Source organism: Anabas testudineus, chromosome 7 (assembly GCF_900324465.2).
Source record: "Anabas testudineus chromosome 7, fAnaTes1.2, whole genome shotgun sequence".
Classification (NCBI taxonomy): domain Eukaryota; kingdom Metazoa; phylum Chordata; class Actinopteri; order Anabantiformes; family Anabantidae; genus Anabas; species Anabas testudineus.
In genome coordinates this window covers 1,811,420-1,832,654 of record NC_046616.1, presented here as the reverse complement: position 1 = coordinate 1,832,654, position 21,235 = coordinate 1,811,420, and the positions used below count along the sequence as shown (strand labels likewise).

The 21,235-nt window shown below is 40.2% G+C and overlaps 2 protein-coding genes across 4 annotated transcripts; both read right to left on the bottom strand.

The window, feature by feature from the left end:
• Positions 1–19: 19 nt before the first annotated feature.
• LOC117152797 lies at positions 20–3,433 on the bottom strand. Of its 2 annotated transcripts, XM_026368207.1 has the most exons (6): positions 3,366–3,433; positions 2,427–2,747; positions 1,603–1,926; positions 1,340–1,471; positions 1,212–1,246; positions 20–753 (listed from the first exon to the last, which is right to left on the bottom strand). In XM_026368207.1, exons 1-6 carry the CDS (start codon positions 3,403–3,405, stop codon positions 661–663), a joined length of 945 nt encoding a protein of 314 aa, XP_026223992.1. In that variant the 5' UTR covers positions 3,406–3,433; the 3' UTR covers positions 20–660. The 2 variants fall into 2 exon arrangements, with proteins under 2 accessions (XP_026223992.1, XP_026223994.1); XM_026368209.1 differs by lacking the exon at positions 1,340–1,471.
• Positions 3,434–12,370: 8,937 nt separating this feature from the next.
• Positions 12,371–19,455, bottom strand: LOC113167515 (polymeric immunoglobulin receptor-like). 2 transcript variants are annotated; one of them, XM_026368206.1, is made up of 6 exons: positions 19,385–19,455; positions 16,364–16,699; positions 15,838–16,158; positions 15,026–15,127; positions 14,821–14,861; positions 12,371–12,804 (listed from the first exon to the last, which is right to left on the bottom strand). In XM_026368206.1, the coding sequence occupies exons 1-6, from the start codon at positions 19,422–19,424 to the stop codon at positions 12,664–12,666; spliced, it is 981 nt and encodes a 326-aa protein (XP_026223991.1). In that variant the 5' UTR covers positions 19,425–19,455; the 3' UTR covers positions 12,371–12,663. The 2 variants fall into 2 exon arrangements, with proteins under 2 accessions (XP_026223991.1, XP_026223990.1); XM_026368205.1 differs by having other exon boundaries at positions 16,364–16,702; positions 19,385–19,454.
• Between the last annotated feature and the right edge of the window lie 1,780 nt (positions 19,456–21,235).

The window sequence follows — 21,235 nt, the reverse complement described above, 5'->3', positions numbered from 1 at the left end:
TGTTGCTACATCTGTCACTTCCTGTTTGTGAGTTAGAATAAATGACAAGCAGACAACCCTATCAACCAGAGGTCACTTATTTATTATACATTTTAACAACCATAAATGTCTGTGACATAGCTGTGAATGCGTTGCAGTTTTTTGCGAATGCTTAACTGGTTTAAAACCAAACAAACCCTTCTCAAAGGAGGATTTTGCAACCAAAGGATCGACACATGCACCTTCTGTATAAGTCTTTCAAAGCAGCAAGAACACACTAATATAATCTGCAGCACTTCATTTTCTCATACACAATTCTGAGAAAGATAGTTCCAGTAAAGAATCCACTCATATTACATCATATTAACATGTAGAAATATACAGCTTAGTCTCTGCAGTTTCCACTTGATAACTCATACAATAAAGTATTTTTACTGTAGTACTGTACAGTAATGAACTACTATGACCTTTTACTGTGAACTGAAACAAAAGCAATTTTGTAGCATCAACATCTGAGTTCAGCGGTAAAATCAAAACCAGTACGATGAGAGATTGTGAGGGACGGGTGGAGGTTTTATGGAACCCGCCTTCTGTTAGGGTCTCGACACAAATAAGTTCAATATAAACAACACGATAAAATAAAGAAGAAACTAAAAGCACGGATTGTTCATGTTGCATGTATCAAATTGTAGAGTAGATTTGGTTCTGATCCCAGGTGGGCGGATGGAGGTTCTGGTAGATGGACTCTGGAGGCTGGTTCTCATGGAAAGCAATCTGAAACCAGAGAGTTAAATCAAACCTGACGTACAGACACCGAACAGGACACTGAAAACTAAAACCTCTGATGTTTGTCCACAGCGGTCACACATTTGTTTTAACGTCATGCAGGTGGGTGGAAACTGAGGCCGTGGACTATGTGGCTGCATGTAGTTGAAAATATCAGTGAGGGAGAGAAAATGGAAGAGTCCGTTTTTCTGTCCATTGACATTTTGATAGAGTAACTGCTCCTGGGAACTACAGCCAAGTTTAAAAGGTAATTCCCTGCTAGCTTTAATAAGACTGGTAAAGATTTGAGTACAGTTGGAGTTTCACAGAAAGGAAACTGGTGTCGTGTTGTGAAACACGGTACATCCACCTCGTGACCAAACCCTCACTGAAGTTCTGTGTGTTCTGGAAGTTGGGATGTCAAACTTCAACTACCTGAGAGTTAAACACCGAGTTAGGACAGTTACCTCCATCTTTGCACTGTTTCCTCTGGTCTCCAAACCTGTGGAAGAGACAAAGGATTTTTGCACTTGAGCAGCACTAATGTTCACGTTTCTCTTTGCAAGTACAGTTTGACTATCTTAATTGCTCGTACAGTGGTCTGGTTGCCTTTCTCCCTCTTTGTCCTTATCTTTACGTTTGCACATCTTCCTGAAGTATATCGTCACACCCACAGAAACCAGCAGCGTGACAATGATCACAGGCACAATGACATGCAGCTTCAGATCTGCAGAAGGTACACACTTATACAAGACTTATACTTACACAACAAATACATTCATGAACATTGTTAACATGCTTTAGAGGACTTTACAAGGTGCATTTTGATAAGCAGTTTCTGTTCTAGTGAGAACTCACCTTTGGAGACAATGATCTGAAACCCCAGGTAAGAACTGTTGAGACCACACGTGTACCATCCTGTGTCCGACTCTGTCAGCTGGGCGATGGTCACATACAAACTTCCTCCATGAGTTCCCCGTAAATATCTGATGCTGTATCTGCCTCTCTGAGCTGAGTTAACATCTGTTTGAACGAGAATGTCCTTTTCCTGTTCGCATTGTTCCTTACAGAACACCTTCCTCGTTCCACGGTCATTAAAGTAGCATTTAACTGTGAGACTTCTTCCAGTTCTTGTAAGAAGAGGATTTCTTTTAATAGCAGCACTGTTTTCTGGGAGCCGTGCTGCAGAAAAGGTAAACAGTTAAAATAATTAAAGTAATTGCAGTAGGATATTCGATCACACTGTTGAACTGTTGTAACAGGTGATATATTCACAAGAATTTACATAGATTCTTAGAAAAATGGTAAAAAAAACACATTTCAATCAACATTTAGCAAACGTATACAGTGGAAAACTACTGCATTGAATATGGTAGATTATTAAAGATGACTTTATTCACCTTTCCTAATACTCTTATAATAAAAAGTTTTGTCAGATTAAGAAGAGAAATATGAAAACATAAAAAATGTTTTTAACATTTGTAAAATAATTGGAATGATACTTCTAATGTTGTGTGATGGGACGTGAACACATTGTGCTGCACAAACAGTTCAGAAACATGACAGTGCTGGTTGGATACTACAACACACATTAAAGCTGGTGCTTCCATCCTGCTGTGTTCAACTGCAGCGCTCGAGTCATTTTCACTCTGACTACTGAACGACTTCCAGCAGAAACTCACCGTCAACAACAACGACTTCAACCTGCTTGTATGAAGCTGATGACAGAGATCGACCCAAACCACACATGTACAGTCCTGAGTCGGACTTGGTCAGCTGTGTAATGGTCACAGAAATGTCTTCATCTTTGTACCGGATTTGGTATCGGCCCTCTGAGCGCCTTTCACCAGTTGTTTGAATGAGAACGTTTTTTTCTTCACATTCTCCTTTACAGAAAAACCTTCTAGTTCCAGATGAAGGAAATGAGCATTTAACAGTGACACTGCCTCCTTCAACTCCTGCGAAGACAGTCAGTGCACCGACAGTGTTTCCATCCTGCAGAGCTGTTGGAGACATGAACAGTCAGTTATCTCTGTTTTCTACTTCATGTTCGATGCTGCACTTTGTACTTTTTGTTTTATCCATCATCTTTACTTCTTCCTGCTTTACTTCTTCCAGTTTACACAAATCTTACAAACTGTTTATCCTTTTTCCTGGATCAGAGAAACAGGTCAGCAGCATCAGACTAAAACAATATGATAACGGTTGTGTTATCGTGTCTCCCTATTTGTGAGCTATAGGTTTTATTTATGCTGATTTGTTGTAATCCTAGCTCGCAGTGCACATTTCCAACTGTTCGAATCATTTTCAAATGACCGATGTGTGTTTTTAGACCAAAACTTTGAACTTACAGCTGTTCATAGATAAATTATAGCGTCCATATGTTTGAAAGAAGGAACATTTCTTCCAGTGTAACTGTGTGTGGATCATTTGTATGGTTTTAATAGTTAACTGTAATTGCTTGGGATTAAATTGAGTAATTGCTTCTGTGTAAATACACATCATCAGCTGTATCTGACAAAAATGATTAGAATCATCGTACTGGAGTTTTAGCATCGTGTTAAATCACCCTGTGACTAAAGACAAACTAAATGAAAACTAGACAAAGTGACAGGACTCACAGAGGAAGAAGAAGCAGATCAAAGTGTGAAGGTTTTTCATGTTGAAGCTCTGATGGTTGAACGCTGCCTCTTTCTTCTTTACTGATAAACCAGGAACCTCTCACTTCTCTAAATGATGGAGTGCCTCCTGCAAACACCCCCCCCCCCCCCTTTTTTTTTTTAGTACATATCTGTATTAGTGGCATGCATTTAATGTGTTCAATTTAAAATTTGATTTGGACTCAAGCACAGTTGATGCACATAATCCATGACTGGTTGGGCTGCATCTTCAAGCACAAACTGCTTCTGCTGCAGCTTTCCTTGAACCACTTGCACATGTTTGCTGTACAGTGACTGAAACTCTGCTGAAAGAAGCTACTTTTGAGTCTAGACCTTTAACTGATTATAGACCCATATCAAACCTGTCCTTTAACTGTAAAATCCTTGAAAAAGCAACTGCAGAGCAAGTACGTGAGCACCTGGACAGGTAATAATCCAGAAACACCAGTGACTGAATGTATTTTACCCAGCAGACTTTGAGAGTGTGAGGGATCAGGCTCTGGGTGTCAGGAACCAAATGAGAATGGAGTCCGGAATACCTGCATGACTCCACGAAAGAGTAATGCAGCTTTAATATGTTACAAATGATCCATGATCATGACACATGATGATTCACAAATATGTACTTATGACCTTGACCTCATTCTAATTCTTTATCAATGTTTGTCTCATGAGTCAGATAAGAATCTTCTTTGAAACTTGCACCATCTATTAAACAGAGTCTCCTTTTCCTTAGCCGACAAAACACAGGTTGGTTCATCAGCCTTGTTGGTGATAGGCCTCAGGATGTAGCTCATAAACTGTATATATGTCATTTTTATCTTACTGTTGTCAATGCTTAGAGCAGAATAAACTCCTCGTGCCTCTCCTGCCAAAACAAAAAGCAGCACATGGGCAGGCAGACTCAGGCCACGTTCACATGGTTACCACATGTGTGAAATGCAGAAAGTACTTTTCAACATCTTTTCCACAGAAGAGGAAACTGACTTTATATCTTTGACCACATTAAAGATGGTTCACTTGCAGAAAACAACAACAAACAGGTGTGAAAAGTGTCTTTTTCAACCAAAGCAGCAAATGAATGCTTTCTGCACCTAAAACCTTTCCGAGCCACATGACTAGCAGCAGTATTTGAAGGTTTGTTTGAATGTGATAATAGTTACCAACAAATTAACAAATCACTTCTAATGCAGCTTCTAAAGTCAGAAATCAGCACAGTAAGCTTCTTGTGCCTTCACTAACAAACACACTTTACATAATTGAGGCCCAGGCTTCCTGATGCAAGACTGCATTCGTTGCTTCACGTTTAGGATGACAAAATTACCTTTCAACATAGTTTTTTTTTTTTAACAAAAGGAGGAACTAACTTAATGTTTTTGATGATAGATTGACCCTCTCTACTTTTAAAACATTTCTTTTTTGCCATAGCCTGTAGTCAGAACTGGCTCAGATGACTCTGAACCAGCTCTCAGATGGAGAGATAGAGTTAGTCTACTGGGGGAACTGTACGTTTCCAGTGTGTAGTTACTGGTCCAGTCGAGCTCCCTGGTGTTTTATTTGTTATTTGTTTTTATTCTTCCCTCTCTCCGAAACAAATGGTCGAGGCAGATGGCTGCCCAGTCTAGTTTTGCTGGTTTTGAGCAGCTAGATCCCAACTACCTCAATCAATTACTCAGTGCCCTTAGACAAAACACTGCATCTGTCCACATGACAAATGGAAACCTTTTAAATCAGCTGCATGTTTTTACTCTACATTTACTAGTGAAAAAGTGCCAGGCTGCAGTGCAAAAAGCAAGAATGTGCAACCAAAAGAGTGATAACATGGTTAGAGTATTAGTAGCATTGGAACTACTGAACCAATAAAGTACTGCATAATAGATATTTTAAACGATAGAGATGAGACATAAGTTTCAGAATTGTTTTTTCCTGTTTCTGTTGACACAGAAACCAAATGACTTGATGCAGTTAATGATGTAACTGCTTGCATTTCCTGTGAACTACAGCCAAGTTTAATTGTATGAAACGTGGAAGTTTTATTTTTTTATCACATAATATTCTTCTCACTTTCCTGTTGTACAGAGTGAGTAACTAAAAACATGAACTGTAACAGATTAAGGGGAAAAGGAACGAGGCAGGTATGGACGGAAAATGCGGAAAACTCCAGATGGCAGCAGTCTCACCTCCTGAGCACTGAACATGCAGCAATAACATCAGCTCACTATTAAATGGGGAAAAGTAATACAAGGAAAGCCATCTTTAACCCGACCTGCATTCACCTGCTCAGATCTGCCGTCACATGTTCTCCCCTGATGTGCTCCACCACAATGTCATTCACCTGCTTTACTCACACTGTTCAACACAACTCAAAAACGTAGCTGGATGCGTTTCTGGGTTCAAAAAGCAACAGAAAACAACAGCTCATCAAATGATTATTAAATTAAGTTATGAACAAACTAAACATAATAAAAAAAGCTGGATGAGCACATGAAGAACAAAAACACACTCATAGTTGAACTGAAAGATGCTCAAGGATTTAGGTTTTGTAATACATGTCGTAAACACAGTTTCCAAATGGACAGTATGTATGCATGTGTATTATGAGGCTGTAAGTTTGATAATATTGTTCCCAGTCTAGGGTCTGGATTATACAAAAGGGCCAGACAGATCCGATCCGAGGGTCATAATGATTTAATGGGAAAAATAAAGAAGATTTCTTCTGGTTTCTTTTTTTTAATCTATTTTTTATCTATTTTCATAACCGTGCTCATTTTTCCTCTGTAGAGATAACTTACGTAAAATGAAACCATCTGAGAAGTTTAGAGAAGAAATGCCTCTTTTGTAAAAGTTAGTAGTAGTAGTTAGTAGTCACATCACAGTGCTGAGTGAGAGTCGTGGTGTTCAAGTTGTATCTGCTGTTCCTAAAAGCGTCACCTGTCAAATGAGGGGAGGCAAAGTAGAGTTCAAAGTTAAAAACATATCTCAGACGTATGAATGCTGACTAGTGGAAACTCCAAAGACAACTCTGACGAGGAGGGAGAGTTTGTGACTGCACCTCGACACATAACGCCTGATAAGCTGATCTGAAAAACACCTCAGTTGACAAAAGGTCAAAAACAGACCCAGGGTAAAAGTTCACCACTTGGATGTTGTGGTAGTTTGCTGCTTCTTTTGAAGAGGAAAAACCACGTCATGCTCGACATCTCTGTCCAGAACCAAAACCCTTTCCTTGCCTGAAGCCAACCTCACATAAGATTCTGGACTCGTGTCATTAATTCAAAAAATACTTTACATTACTAGTTAGTTATGTGTGTGAAAGTGGTTAAAGCTTCTTATTTTTTTATATATATATATATACATATATATTTATTTACATACATACATACATATATATATATATATATATATATATATATATATATATATATATATATATATATATATATATATATATATATATATATATATATATATATATATATACTTATTCATCCACCAAATATATATATATATATATATATATATATATATATATATATATATTATTGTGGATCAATAAGTTGAAGAAAAGAGAAAAGCCCAGTTTATCTGTTCATCTATGTCTATTATTAAATAGTGTAGAAAGGATGCACACAGTTGTTTTAACCTCAGAGGAGAGTTTAAAAAAAACCCATATTAATCTTTCTGCAGCACAAAAACTAAGAAATCTACTAAGACCTACCAAGTTTTTCATAAATGAAAGTGGTGCCGAGTGTGAAATGTTGTAGACGTGGAGCGGATACTAATCACATGGTCTAAGTAGAGATAATGTGTCATGTAACACACCCAACACACTTCAATATGACATTTATCATTATCACCATCATGCTACATGTGAAGCTAAAGCTGTGAACGATCACTCAGAGCTGGATGAAGGAAGTGTTTCATCCGCTGCATCTTCTTGAACGATCACTCAGACGGAGTGGAAGGAGCCGAGTGACAGAGGGAGTTCGATTTTCCTCCATCTCGAACAAATTCAGAATGAAAATCCACCACGTTCTGCTCTTCTGCTTCTCATCAGGTAACCGACCATCAAACTGTGCTTAAATCTACTCTGTGGAACTTCAGTAGAATATTTCTTCAATGCGAACATGCTCCAGAAATAATGTCAAGTTGCAGGGATGCTGTTTAACGGCTCTGTGACTCAGATTCAGACTCAGATCTATAAGAAAGAGAGAGATATTTTCTTATGAACGTTATTTTAAACAGTCTGAGAATTTCTGTTTGATAAGCAGCTTCTTGTTGATGCAATCGTAATTAATCTGATAATACTTTTATTTAAGTAACATTTGAATGCAGACTTTCACTTGTGTACTTATTTACCTTGTGGTAATGATACCCTGTACCTAAAAGGGGAGGTGAAGCCCTTGTTTGCTTGTTTTCCAGTATTTCTACATTACTGAAGGGTCTGATTGATCCTGTTCATCTTTCAGTGGCACTGTGGGAAGGAAACACCAGTGTGACAGTCTTTCAAAAGTCTGAAGGATCAGATATGTCCATGGTATGGTACTTCTCTTCCTCTGAAAGCAGGAAATTCTTCTGTAAGAGAGAATGTAAAGACGGAGACGTTCTTATTGACACGAATGAAAACAGAGCTCAGAGAGGCAGATACAGCATTGAATATAAGAACACAGAACCCGCAGGAGGATTTCTGTCAGTGAACATTGCCAATCTGGTCAAGTCCGACTCAGGACGCTACAGGTTTGGCGTTGGCCGACCTTTGTTTCCAGATTCATTTGGGGAATTTGAGGTCCGAGTTTTAAGTGGTGAGTTTCTCATGATATAAGTAGTGAACCATAAATAAATGTTATTGAATCAGGCTGCTTGTTGGTCTGTGTAGAGTTGAGTCATCTAACGGAAAGTACGAGCAGCATCTAATCATTGTTTGTCTTTTGAGCAGCTCTCCAGTATAGAAACACAGAGGGACTCAACATTCATTCAGGAGCTGAAGGAGACGAAGTCCGAGTTTCTTGTCTTTTCTCTTTCTCTAAAAGTACAAAGTTCTTCTGTAAGGACAGATGTACACAAGGAAACATTCTCATTGAAACAACTGCTGACCGAGCTCAGAGTGGCAGATACAGCATCAAATATACAAAAGAAGCAGCCATAAATACTTTTCTTCTGCGCATGACCATCACCAACCTGACCAGGTCAGACTCAGGACGCTACTCGTGTGGTTTGGGTGAATCTGTGTCTTCAGCTTCATTCCAGAGGTTTGAGATCAGTGTTACTGATGGTGAGATGTAGTCTGTATCTGTTCATCCAAATTAGAGTCTTCATAGAGATCTGTCACAGTCTCTTTTCTTTTTCTTGTTCACAGCTCCAGTCTGGACTCTCCGACCTGCAGCAGCCTCCAAACCAACAACACACAGTTTAGGCTCCACTCCAGGAAGTTTCTTGTCAGCTTCCACTGAATCCACTGGCCAGTTTACAGGTACAGCAGGTCTTCTTCAGTAGCTCTCTCTTCAACGCTGCAGAACACACTGTGTTGTATCAGGTGTTGCTGCAGGTAACTGGTTGTGTTGTTGATATTGAGAATTCCTTACACAGCTAAAGAGCTTTAAACTAAATGTAGCATGTCTTTGTTGGGTTTAGATATTACAGGTAAAGACAGAAACAACATTAAGCCGTGCTTAGGGGCCTGTGGGAGGGTTGGCATGATTACAAAATCTATCATTTCCTTATCTGATTTGTAAAACTGATAAAAACATAACAGGATACGTCACTGAGACCTCTGTGTCGTTTCTCCGTCTCTGACGTCAGTTGTGATGTAGTTTATCTTATTATTATGAGCAGTGGACATTTTAAACTTCAACAGGTCGAGTGTTGTCGAGTTAATGGGTCTTTGTGAGTGTGAATCCCATTTGTCAGAATGAATTACAGAATTGTCAACATAATGAGCCACAAGACCAACAACACCAGCAGATAACGATGGACAACATTAGTTTTATAATTAAATTTCACTAACATGACTTACAACCAGATATATGCAGCTAAAGTAGTAACTTGACTAATTAGCTGAATTCACCTGCTAAGTAATGTTTGTCTCATCTTTTTTATTGTCCACAGCTCCAAACACTTCCAGACCAGCCTGGACTCTCCAACCTTTGTCATCATCAGCCTTCACACCAACACAGAGTTTACCATCAAGTTCAGAGGGTTTCTCATCAGTTTGCATCGACCAGCACCCAGGTACATGACTCTACTCTGATAAAACCCTGTTTTAATTAACTATTATACATATGAAGAATATAAATATGTACATCATGTATGTACAGTGTGTACTGTATGTACAGTGTGTACTGTATGTACAGTGTGTACAACATGTACTGTATGTACAGTGTGTACTGTATGTACAGTGTGTACAACATGTACTGTATGTACAGTGTGTACTGTATGTACAGTGTGTACTGTATGTACAGTGTGTACAACATGTACTGCATGTACAGTGTGTACTGTATGTACAGTGTTTACAACATGTACTGCATGTACAGTGTGTACTGTATGTACAGTGTGTACAACGTGTACTGCATGTACAGTGTGTACTGTATGTACAGTGTGTACAACGTGTAGTGTATGTACAGTGTGTACTGTATGTACAGTGTTTACAACATGTACTGCATGTACAGTGTGTACTGTATGTACAGTGTGTACAACATGTACTGTATGTACAGTGTGTACTGTATGTACAGTGTGTACAACATGTACTGCATGTACAGTGTGTACTGTATGTACAGTGTGTACAACGTGTACTGTATGTACAGTGTATACTGTATGTACAGTATGTACAACGTGTACTGTATGTACAGTGTGTACTGTATGTACAGTGTTTACAACATGTACTGCATGTACAGTGTGTACTGTATGTACAGTGTGTACAACATGTAGTGTATGTACAGTGTGTACTGTATGTACAGTGTGTACAACATGTACTGCATGTACAGTGTGTACTGCATGTACAGTGTGTACTGTATGTACAGTGTGTACAACATGTAGTGTATGTACAGTGTGTACTGTATGTACAGTGTGTACAACATGTACTGCATGTACAGTGTGTACTGTATGTACAGTGTGTACTGTATGTACAGTGTGTACAACATGTACTGCATGTACAGTGTGTACTGTATGTACAGTGTGTACTGTATGTACAGTGTGTACAACATGTAGTGTATGTACAGTGTGTACTGTATGTACAGTGTGTACAACATGTACTGCATGTACAGTGTGTACTGCATGTACAGTGTGTACTGTATGTACAGTGTGTACAACATGTAGTGTATGTACAGTGTGTACTGTATGTACAGTGTGTACAACATGTACTGCATGTACAGTGTGTACTGTATGTACAGTGTGTACTGTATGTACAGTGTGTACAACATGTACTGCATGTACAGTGTGTACTGTATGTACAGTGTGTACTGTATGTACAGTGTGTACAACATGTAGTGTATGTACAGTGTGTACTGTATGTACAGTGTGTACAACATGTACTGCATGTACAGTGTGTACTGTATGTACAGTGTGTACAACATGTATTGTATGTACAGTGTGTACAGTATTCCCCCCCCCCCTGAATCTGTTTTAACCTGTCTTTTCATGTCCCAGTCTCTCTGATTCTGGCTCTGGCTCTGTGTGTGGCTGTGATTGTTATGTTGTTGTTTGCTGTCGTTCTGCTGCTCGTCTACAAACTGAAGACAAACAGGAACAAGGTGAGAACGTTTTTAAAATAATTTCTGTCTCTGCAAAGCACCATGGTACAATGTATTAAAGCTACATTAGCTGGATTTGGCCACTGACTACAACACCCCACCACTGAAACAGCTCCCAGACATACTTTGTGTACTCCATGGGACGACATCAGCAGCTTAAATATACTCCATATTTTATTAGTACAAGAGTACAAATACTCCTTGACCAGATCTACTGTAGTTATTCTAAGACCTCTAAGCTTGTTCCAAAGTGAATTCAAAAATTAGAGAATATTCAAAAACTGCTCCCTGGTTTTTCTTAGTGTTAAACGATCATCTGCTGAATCCTTCAAACTGTTTACACAACAACATGTCGTCCTTGTTCTCTTGAGTTCTTACGTTGATTTGTTTCAACAATTCACATATTAATTAAAAGGTGGGGGGAAGCAGAAATTGGTGAGACTATCATCAGGGGAGAAAAGCCACAAACTAAATGTATATTTAAAAATATTTTGAATGCTCTTCCTCATATTTCAGCACCCTCCTGGATACTAACAGCTGTTTCCATTTTCAGTCTGTCACAGATGAGAACCGGCCTTCAGTGTCCAAATGTGAAGACTCCACGTACCAGAGACTTGATCCAGCGAGCAGGGATCTGGACCAGACCTACTGCACACTGATGCACACATGAGCCTGTTCAGAACGGGATTCTATTACACACTTGACAATTTAAGTATACCCCCCTTACCGTCTGTCAACATGATATTTAGTTGTTTATTGAAATCCTCCAATCAAATGTCTGATTAACTTTAATATAGATGAGGGATCAGAGGTTCTCATGTTGATTTCTGAACAGTTTATCACATTAATCACTATTCAATAACCTCTTATATAATCATTTGTTGTTTCCCTTCTTAGTGCCTCAGCTGAAATTTAAAAACTGGTCAAAATGTCATAAGACCGTTTTATAACTGTCTGTGTGATGTGTCACGTGTTTTTATTGATTTTGTATGTGACAACATACAGTATGAAGTGTCTGCATTGACAGGATATGATATAATAATGTCCAGACATAGTTCACGTCACGAACTGGAAAGAATTTAGTTTGAGAACTGTATTGATATTTTAATGTGTATATAATATGTCATGTCATCTTCTCCCTGTTATGTGATTGTGTTGATGCATAAAGCACATTTCCACCTGGGCACAAATAAAAATCTTATTTTATCCATCAAACTTTATTTTTTGCACATTTTATTACAGTTTATGAAATTTAAATGCTTTCCAGCCAAATTTAGAACTTTTTCAGAAATGCAATAAAAAAACTACAAAAGTACAAAGTTATTGAAAACATGACACGTACCTATGAACACGTACATTTATTATCACACTACAACAACACACACGTTAACTGAGGCACACGCTAATCTGACATGTGAGACAGGTAAATACAAAATATGACCTTTCTCATGTTGCAGTGTACTGTGTTCACTGTACTGTACAAACTCAAATACTCACAGTAATCATTTCAAGTGTTAAGGCACAAAGTCTCGTGCACGTTGTGTGTGTGTGAGCGTGCAGTAGATTTGGTTCAGGTCCCTGGTGGCCGGATGGAGGATCAGGTAGGTGAAGTCTTCACCTGTGGTGACTTGAGCATCGTTCTCATAGAGAGTGATCTGAAAACATTAAAGACACACAGAGTGACAGACTCTGCTCTGACAGGGTGTTTGTGTTGTGAAATCCATTCAGCAGACCACTCTGAACCTGGACTGGAGTCACTAATACTTAAATAATGATGAATCCGTCATTCATTCCCATGGGGAAATGGTGTGAGAAACACGAGGGTGAGGGTACAATATCAATAATCAGTAATCCAGAGACTAAATCCAGGAGAGAAGAGCAAAGGTTCAAACACATGAGAGCAGGCGACCAACATTAGTCAAGGGGATGGCAAGAAAAAGGTTTGAAGATGGTAAATGTTCTGCACTTATATAGCGCTTTTCTACCTAGCAGGCACTCAAACCGCTTTACACTGCTTCTCATTCACCCATTCACACACACAAGCACACGCACATTCACACACCGATGGCAGAGCTGCTATGCAGCTGACCTGACTCACCGGGGGCAACTAGGGGTTCAGTATCTTGCCCAAGGACACTTTGGCATGTGACGTGGCAGCCGGGAATCGAACCACCAATCCTATGATTGGTAGTCAACTGCTCTACCTATTGAGCCACAGCCACCCCCTAGCGATGAAAATAGGGCAAAAAACTATTAAACTAGGCACAACGCGAAAAGCTGGGGAACCGGGAATGGCTGGAGAGCAGTTATAGCAACTGACAATCAGATAGTGATGGGCAAATGATACTGAGGCTTCGGAGCGTGTGTCACTCTTCCTGAAGCTCAGTGATTCGAAACGCTGTATTGGAGCTTGTATGGAAACACCAGAGTCACGTGACAGATGACGTTTCGAACATCATCGCTGTTTCGTTTCGCGCTTCGTTCCTTCAAAATGTTTCGAAGCTTTTTATTGGCTCAGATCTTTCAGTCTTTCAGTGTGTTTCATTGGCTCATGACGTTTCAATGCATTCTGACAGCTTAACATGTTTTACAGATTTGAGTTGTTTGGTGCTGTACCAGCTGTATAAGATGCATCATTATGCTTCAAATGAGGTTGTGAGGAGACAGAGATTTGGAGAGTGAGAGTATTTTGGCTGGTGAGTACCACCAATAAGAGATATTCTAAAGTTTGGGATCATTTTGACACTGCGACACTTGCGTACCAGGCAGGAGCCGACTGAAGCCTGCGACAGTAGAAAAAACATTATTTCTCTATAAAAACCTGTGAAAACAACTAACTTGTCTGCTTCTGTAAATAATCATTCCAACTCAACCATACAAGTCCTTAACTGACAAACCATTATCTTTAAAGGTTTTCCATAAAAACACTGAAGTCAAACACTGATCATTTGCAATGTAGGAAGGATCCTGGATCCTGTTAGGGATAATAAACCCTTAACCAACCTTTAACCCATATTATACTTTGCCTTGATTCTTTGGGTTAATCTGTAATGTGTTTTAGAGTATGGGAGAGAGCATCTGCATATTTTACTGTAATGACTATATAACCATTATGTGGTATGAATGAACAAAACACTTGAATGATTACACAGATTTTTCTGAACTTTTACTGCTGTCATGGGATTGAAACAGTGCCAGAGCTTCCGTCGTGCCCTTTAGAGGTTGCTATGGCTTCAGTTGTCCACCAGATGTCACTGAGGCCTTGAAGCTTTGAACCTTTTTCAACACAATCATTAGGAAAGCCTTCATTTGACCACCACTACAATCTGACAAGGAAACAAGCTCTGAGGGGTTCTTAAGAGGATCAGGGAAGAGCAGGTGAAGCAGATCAGGGGATTACTGGCAGGGGAGAGAGGGTGAAATCAATGAGGGATGATTAGATGAAGCTAGAGAGGGGACTGTCAAAATAAAAGCCAGGGACAGGACGTGCAGGACAGGATCATGACAAATAGATGCTGGACAGCTGCACATAGTTTGACATGTGACCCTGGAGGCTCATACTGGAAAGGACTCCTCTAAAAACAGAGTTACAGCCGGTGCCAAATTAAATTAGCAGTTCTTTGGATCGGTCCACTGTTCTGTCAGATCACAGAAGTGTTGAAGACAGTTACCTCGGGGTTTTTACCATCTCTGCTCCCTCTGGTCTCCAAACCTGTGGAACACACCAATTGATATTTAACATTTTTTTCTCTGTTGTATGTGAAGAAGATGAAGTTGGTCACGCTGGTTGAGATGCAGAAATAAAACCTAATCTTCTTGTTTTAGAAAAACACATTTGAATAAAGTGGTGAAAGAATTTTAAATCTGTTGTCTCACCTGTAGGTTTACGATGCCTCCTCCTGCAGATCAGCAGCACAACCAGTGGGAACGGGAGCACGGCGATGAGCAGAGGAACACCAACATACAGCATCAGACTATCTGCAGGACGTACATACACACATTCAATTTGTGTGTACACGCGACCTTAGATACTCATAGAATAGACAGACATAGACAGAAAGATGTCCTGACACTTATTCACGCACGTCTAAATGTGTGACTTCACACATGCTGGAGTCAACAAGCTATACGGAGTGTTAAATGGGACTTTCTGTCGTCCTCTCCATGGAAACAACTCAATTCTGATTGGCTGGAAGGTTTCAGTGACATCAAACCTACATCCAGAAATCAATTCAGACTAAAAAACTAAATCAATTCAACCAAGAGAGAAACAATGAATGTAGAAAGTGTTTCAATTGACTTTAATGTAAGTGATTAGAGTGAGACTGATACAGTCTGGACAGTGGTGGTGGGAGTGTGGAGAAGAGACGGTTGAAGATGTGAATGGAGTGGATGTAAATTCAGGAGGATCTGATGAGATCTGGTTGCTTCAGTCCAGCCTGAACTCTTAAAATGTGACTGTTACAGGAAGAGGATTAGAATAAAAATCTAATCTGAAATCTGACTTTAATCTCTGAATTCTGAGATCAGTAGATGAATCAGATGAACTCAGATGAGACTCTCTGAGCTCACAGCCTGTGTCTGTGTGCTGTCGGCTTTTTAACGTCAGCAGCTGAGTGGAAACCCTCTGAACATATAAAATAAGAGTCATTCTCATTTAAACCTTCTCACTTGAGGTGGAAACTCACCTTGTGTGACCACGATCTCAAACCCCAGGTAGGATCCGTCCAGACCGCACCAGTACCATCCTGAGTCCGACGCTGTCAGCTGTGTGATGGTCACATACAGACGTCCCTCTGTACGAAATCCTAAATATTCGACGCTGTATCTGCCTCTCTGACCTGTGGCACCATAAGTTTCAGTGAGAACGTCCTCCTCATGACACCGCTCCTTACAGAAGAACCTCCTGCTGCCACTGAACGTAAAGGAGCATCGAACCGTCACATTTCTCCCAGCCTTCGTATAAAGAGGTTTGTCTTTCGAAGCACCATGTTTTCCATCCAGCAGAGCTGTTGAAGACAAACACCAGTTACTATTTACAGTTAGGACGATGTAGTCAAACTGGGAGCTGCCCAGTCAGACCAGTGTCTGTGGCTGTAATAGTTTAACACAACCATTAGTCCAACAGAGCTGCAAGCGGATTCTTTCACTGTTGACTTCATCACTCTTTAACGTAACTTGATGAAATGACAGAAACATGTTGATGCAACTCACCATCCACGACGATGAGTTCGATGTTCCTGTACGACGTTGAAGATGAAGGTGCGCCCACACCACACCTGTAGAGTCCTGCGTCAGACTTGCTCAGCTGTGTGATGCTCACAAGCAGAGTTTCTTCTGAGAATCGTTTGTCATGGCTGATGCTGTATCTGCCACTTTGAGCTCTTTGAGCTCTGGTTTCAATCAGAACGTCTTCTTCTTCACATTGTTCCTTACAGAAAAACTTTGCTGTCCCAGGTGATTTTAATGGGCACAGAACGTGGACGTCGCCTCCTTCCACTCCCTCATTGATCAGGATGTTTGTATTGACAGTGTTTCCATCCTGCAGAGCTGCTAAAAACATGAACAGTCAGTTGTTGTTGCGTCGTTATCTTTTATTTACACCACGTTTACTCAAACTGTCAAATCTGTGTAGATCATTTAATCGTTTTAGTCCTGCTGCTGTGGGAGAAGACAAAGAGAAACATGTTCTAGTTTTTAATTCATGGTCAAATAAAGAAATGTACCCACACAAATCAGCCTCAGCAGGGATGGATAACTGGTTCTGTCCTCTGTTTACTGGTTCTGTCCTCTGTTTACTGGTCCTGTCCTCTGTTTACTGGTTCTGTCCTCTGTTTACTGGTTCTGTCCTCCGTTAACTGGTTCTGTCCTCTGTTTACTGGTTCTGTCCTCTGTTAACTGGTTCTGTCCTCTGTTAACTGGTTCTGTCCTCTGTTTACTGGTTCTGTCCTCTGTTTACTGGTTCTGTCCTCTGTTTACTGGTTCTGTCCTCTGTTTACTGGTCCTGTCCTCTGTTAACTGGTTCTGTCCTCTGTTAACTGGTTCTGTCCTCTGTTAACTGGTTCTGTCCTCTGTTAACTGGTTCTGTCCTCTGTTTACTGGTTCTGTCCTCTGTTTACTGGTCCTGTCCTCTGTTTACTGGTTCTGTCCTCTGTTTACTGGTCCTGTCCTCTGTTAACTGGTTCTGTCCTCTGTTTACTGGTCCTGTCCTCTGTTTACTGGTCCTGTCCTCTGTTAACTGGTTCTGTCCTCTGTTAACTGGTTCTGTCCTCCGTTAACTGGTTCTGTCCTCTGTTTACTGGTTCTGTCCTCTGTTAACTGGTCCTGTCCTCTGTTTACTGGTTCTGTCCTCTGTTTACTGGTCCTGTCCTCTGTTAACTGGTCCTGTCCTCTGTTTACTGGTTCTGTCCTCTGTTTACTGGTTCTGTCCTCTGTTAACTGGTTCTGTCCTCTGTTAACTGGTTCTGTCCTCTGTTAACTGGTTCTGTCCTCTGTTAACTGGTTCTGTCCTCTGTTAACTGGTTCTGTCCTCTGTTAACTGGTTCTGTCCTCCATTTACTGGTTCTGTCCTCCGTTTACTGGTTCTGTCCTCTGTTTACTGGTTCTGTCCTCTGTTAACTGGTTCTGTCCTCCATTTACTGGTTCTGTCCTCCATTTACTGGTTCTGTCCTCCGTTAACTGGTTCTCTCCTCCGTTTACTGGTTCTCTCCTCCATTTACTGGTTCTGTCCTCCATTTACTGGTTCTGTCCTCCATTTACTGGTTCTGTCCTCCATTTACTGGTTCTGTCCTCCGTTAACTGGTTCTGTCCTCCGTTAACTGGTTCTGTCCTCTGTTTACTGGTTCTGTCCTCTGTTTACTGGTTCTGTCCTCTGTTAACTGGTTCTGTCCTCTGTTAACTGGTTCTGTCCTCCATTTACTGGTTCTCTCCTCCGTTAACTGGTTCTCTCCTCCGTTAACTGGTTCTGTCCTCTGTTTACTGGTTCTCTCCTCCGTTAACTGGTTCTGTCCTCTGTTTACTGGTTCTGTCCTCTGTTTACTGGTTCTGTCCTCTGTTAACTGGTTCTGTCCTCTGTTAACTGGTTCTGTCCTCTGTTAACTGGTTCTTTCCTCCATTTACTGGTCCTGTCCTCTGTTAACTGGTTCTGTCCTCTGTTAACTGGTTCTGTCCTCTGTTTACTGGTTCTGTCCTCTGTTAACTGGTTCTGTCCTCTGTTAACTGGTTCTTTCCTCCATTTACTGGTCCTGTCCTCTGTTAACTGGTTCTGTCCTCTGTTAACTGGTTCTGTCCTCCGTTAACTGGTTCTGTCCTCTGCTAACTGGTTCTGTCCTCTGTTAACTGGTTCTGTCCTCCATTTACTGGTTCTGTCCTCCGTTAACTGGTTCTGTCCTCCGTTAACTGGTTCTGTCCTCTGTTTACTAGGCGTTTGGTTAGTGTAGTGGTAACATCACCGCCTCCCATGTGGGAGAGTGGGGTTCAAATCCCAGCTGTGGCCTAACACCAGTAGGGGTCCTTAGGCAAGACCTCCTCACGCTCACCCTGCCTACCTTTGTACCTTGTAATGACTTGTAAGTCGCTTTGGATAAAAGCGTCTGCTAAATGACTAAAATGTAAATGTAAATGTTTACTGGTTCTCTCCAAACACTGAAGTACTTAAGGAAATATATTAATCAGTAAAAACAAACAAACCAACGTTTTTGTTTTGCTGTTACATATTTTTACATTTTAAAATCCTTTTAAATCAGTTCCTACATTTTCTTGTGTTGAAATGTTTATTTGAGGAAGTAACAAGCACTTTCTAATGTTCACTTGTTCAACTTAGCCCTAAATACTCCAGCCTGTATTTTTTTCTGTGGTTGTTTTTCTGTCCGTATTAGTCACATGTTAAAAGTGACACTTCTTAATTCAGTTTTTCTGTTACTGAGTCTACTTTGTGTAAATATATTCTAATGCCACAGGGAAACATATTTTACATTTTGTCCGTTATTTTTGAAAGTACATGTTTCTTTTTTATTTATTTTTCCAAATTAAGCTAAACTCCTGCTAAGTGAAGGCACCGTCGATTCATTCATCATTCATATTTCTTGTAATACTAAGTGTTAAACAATTTGTTGCTGAGTTTGATCATCATGAGAAACTGTTAGATTACTGGTACCAAAGATGAATAAAGACAGTAAAGAGAAACATCACAATGACTAAGAGACATTGACAGAAATTCAAAGTGAATGTACTCACAGAGGAAGAAGAAGCAGGTCAAACAGTGAGGCAGGTTCATATTTAGGCTCTGATGGTTTAACGCTGCCTCTTCTTCTTTATCACTGACAAACTAGAAACGTTTCACTTCTCTACATGAGGGAGACACAAACAAAAAGCGCTCGGATCTCTTCCTCTCTCTGTCTGAGGTGGTCAGCACATTTATTTAAGACGTTACATAAACACTGTCTGGAAACTTCAGATTTCATTGTCAACCTCAAAAGGAACACCTGCAGACATTACTCAGGGTGAGAGAAACACACTTTTACACGAAATATTGAAAACGCAGTCAGAACCAAGACGGTGAAGTCGAAGCTGTTTGGAGTAATGATCAAATATTAATATTCTTGTTTTATTAGTTTTCATCTTCATTATTTCTCTTCTGAAGTCAAAGTTCTACTTTTCAGTGGATTTATTGTCTTATGATCCTCAGCATGATAGAATAATATCATAGATAAGTTGAAAAACTCTCTTCATTCCACACCAAAGGACAATCAAAGGGGTTCTTTTGTATTTAAACAGTTCTTCACAGCTCGTCCCTGCAATCAGCCCACAGTCCGTTTGCTGTTTGGCCCCTAGTGATGAACAAATGAAGCAATGAACCACTAAAACTATGTCTTCATAATGACGTGATGAGTGTAACTCGGGTTTGTTTGAATAATCAACATACATTTTTGTGAAGATTGACTGCTCAGCTGATTCTGTAGATGTTTGTAGTGTAGTTGTTAAGACACAGTGTGTTTGGGGAAATAGAGGATGTGCCGGGATGGTGGGGAGGGAATGTGTACGTGGGACAGGGAGTCAAAGATTTTTTATTGGGAAACAATATTTTTTCCACAGTTTCTGGACTGAGCTGGTTTTGTTACGAAGCAGCCTCGACTGGTTTGAACCACTCACATGATTTAGTCATGATTCAGGGACGCAATCGGCCTTTTTCCACTCTAAGCTTTGAAGCAGTGGTTCACGGAAAATGCAACTGTGAGTTTGAAGCTTGTTTTGTTTTCTGTCCAACCTGCTGATGCTAAATCATTGTTACTCACCTGACACCAGCAGTGTCTCAGTTGGTAGATGTGAGTTGTTCTATGTCAAAGGGTTCAATTATAATACAACAGCATAGTTCTCGTTTTACATTTCTAATTTGTTTGTATGGAGAAGCCTTTGTTAAAAAAAAGTCAAGTGTCAAGAGATGATTATGCATTATAGACAAAAGAAATCACTCAAAGACGTTGATGATAAATAAATCAATTAAAGAAATAGAGCAGGTGTGGATACTTAGTGCAGACTGAAGTTACCCAACCAGTGTCGAGCAGAATTGTAACAGGTGGTAGTAAATGTATAATTTAAGACACATGATTATACTATTTAAAACAATTCTGTATGATGCCTTCCTATCATCAGATAGCAGCAGAATCCCTTCTGTGGTTCATCTTGGTGGACCTGATGTTTTTCTGAAGGTGTTCCCGTGTCCATTCAAACAGGCCCAGAGGACCATTCCCCAGAAAGAGTACCAGAGATTCTGCTTTCACATTATCTTGTGACATTTCTGTCAGAAATAGGAAGTTAGCTTCTTCTTAGATTCCATACAGACATGTTGGACTTCCTCCTCATCCCCTTAGTTCCACTCACCACCAACGTGATGGTTCTGATATTTTAGCTGAAGAAAAATAGAGAAGCGTCTGTAGCTATTGTGATATTATCACGATATGGACCAGAGTAAAAGGGAAACAGTCGATGAGCTTTAGCTTAGAGCTCCAGTGTAAGTCCTGGTTGATCAGACAGTGGAGGGAGTGCGGGGATGGAGGCAGCTCTCCTGTAATTTTGATCAGCGTCAAC

Bases quoted from the DNA above. Each gene is read 5' to 3' on its own strand.
- LOC117152797 (XM_026368207.1), bottom strand. From the start codon at position 3,405: ATGAAAAACCTTCACACTTTGATCTGCTTCTTCTTCCTCT. The intron at 2,748-3,365 runs GTGAGTCCTGTC...TGTCTCCAACAG, and splicing joins GATCTGCTTCTTCTTCCTCT to CTCTGCAGGATGGAAACACT. The intron at 1,472-1,602 runs GTGAGTTCTCAC...TACCTTCTGCAG, and splicing joins TCAGATCATTGTCTCCAAAG to ATCTGAAGCTGCATGTCATT.
- LOC113167515 (XM_026368205.1), bottom strand. From the start codon at position 19,424: ATGAACCTGCCTCACTGTTTGACCTGCTTCTTCTTCCTCT. The intron at 16,703-19,384 runs GTGAGTACATTC...TCATGTTTTTAG, and splicing joins GACCTGCTTCTTCTTCCTCT to CAGCTCTGCAGGATGGAAAC. The intron at 14,862-15,025 runs GTGAGACAACAG...TGTGTTCCACAG, and splicing joins GAGGCATCGTAAACCTACAG to GTTTGGAGACCAGAGGGAGC.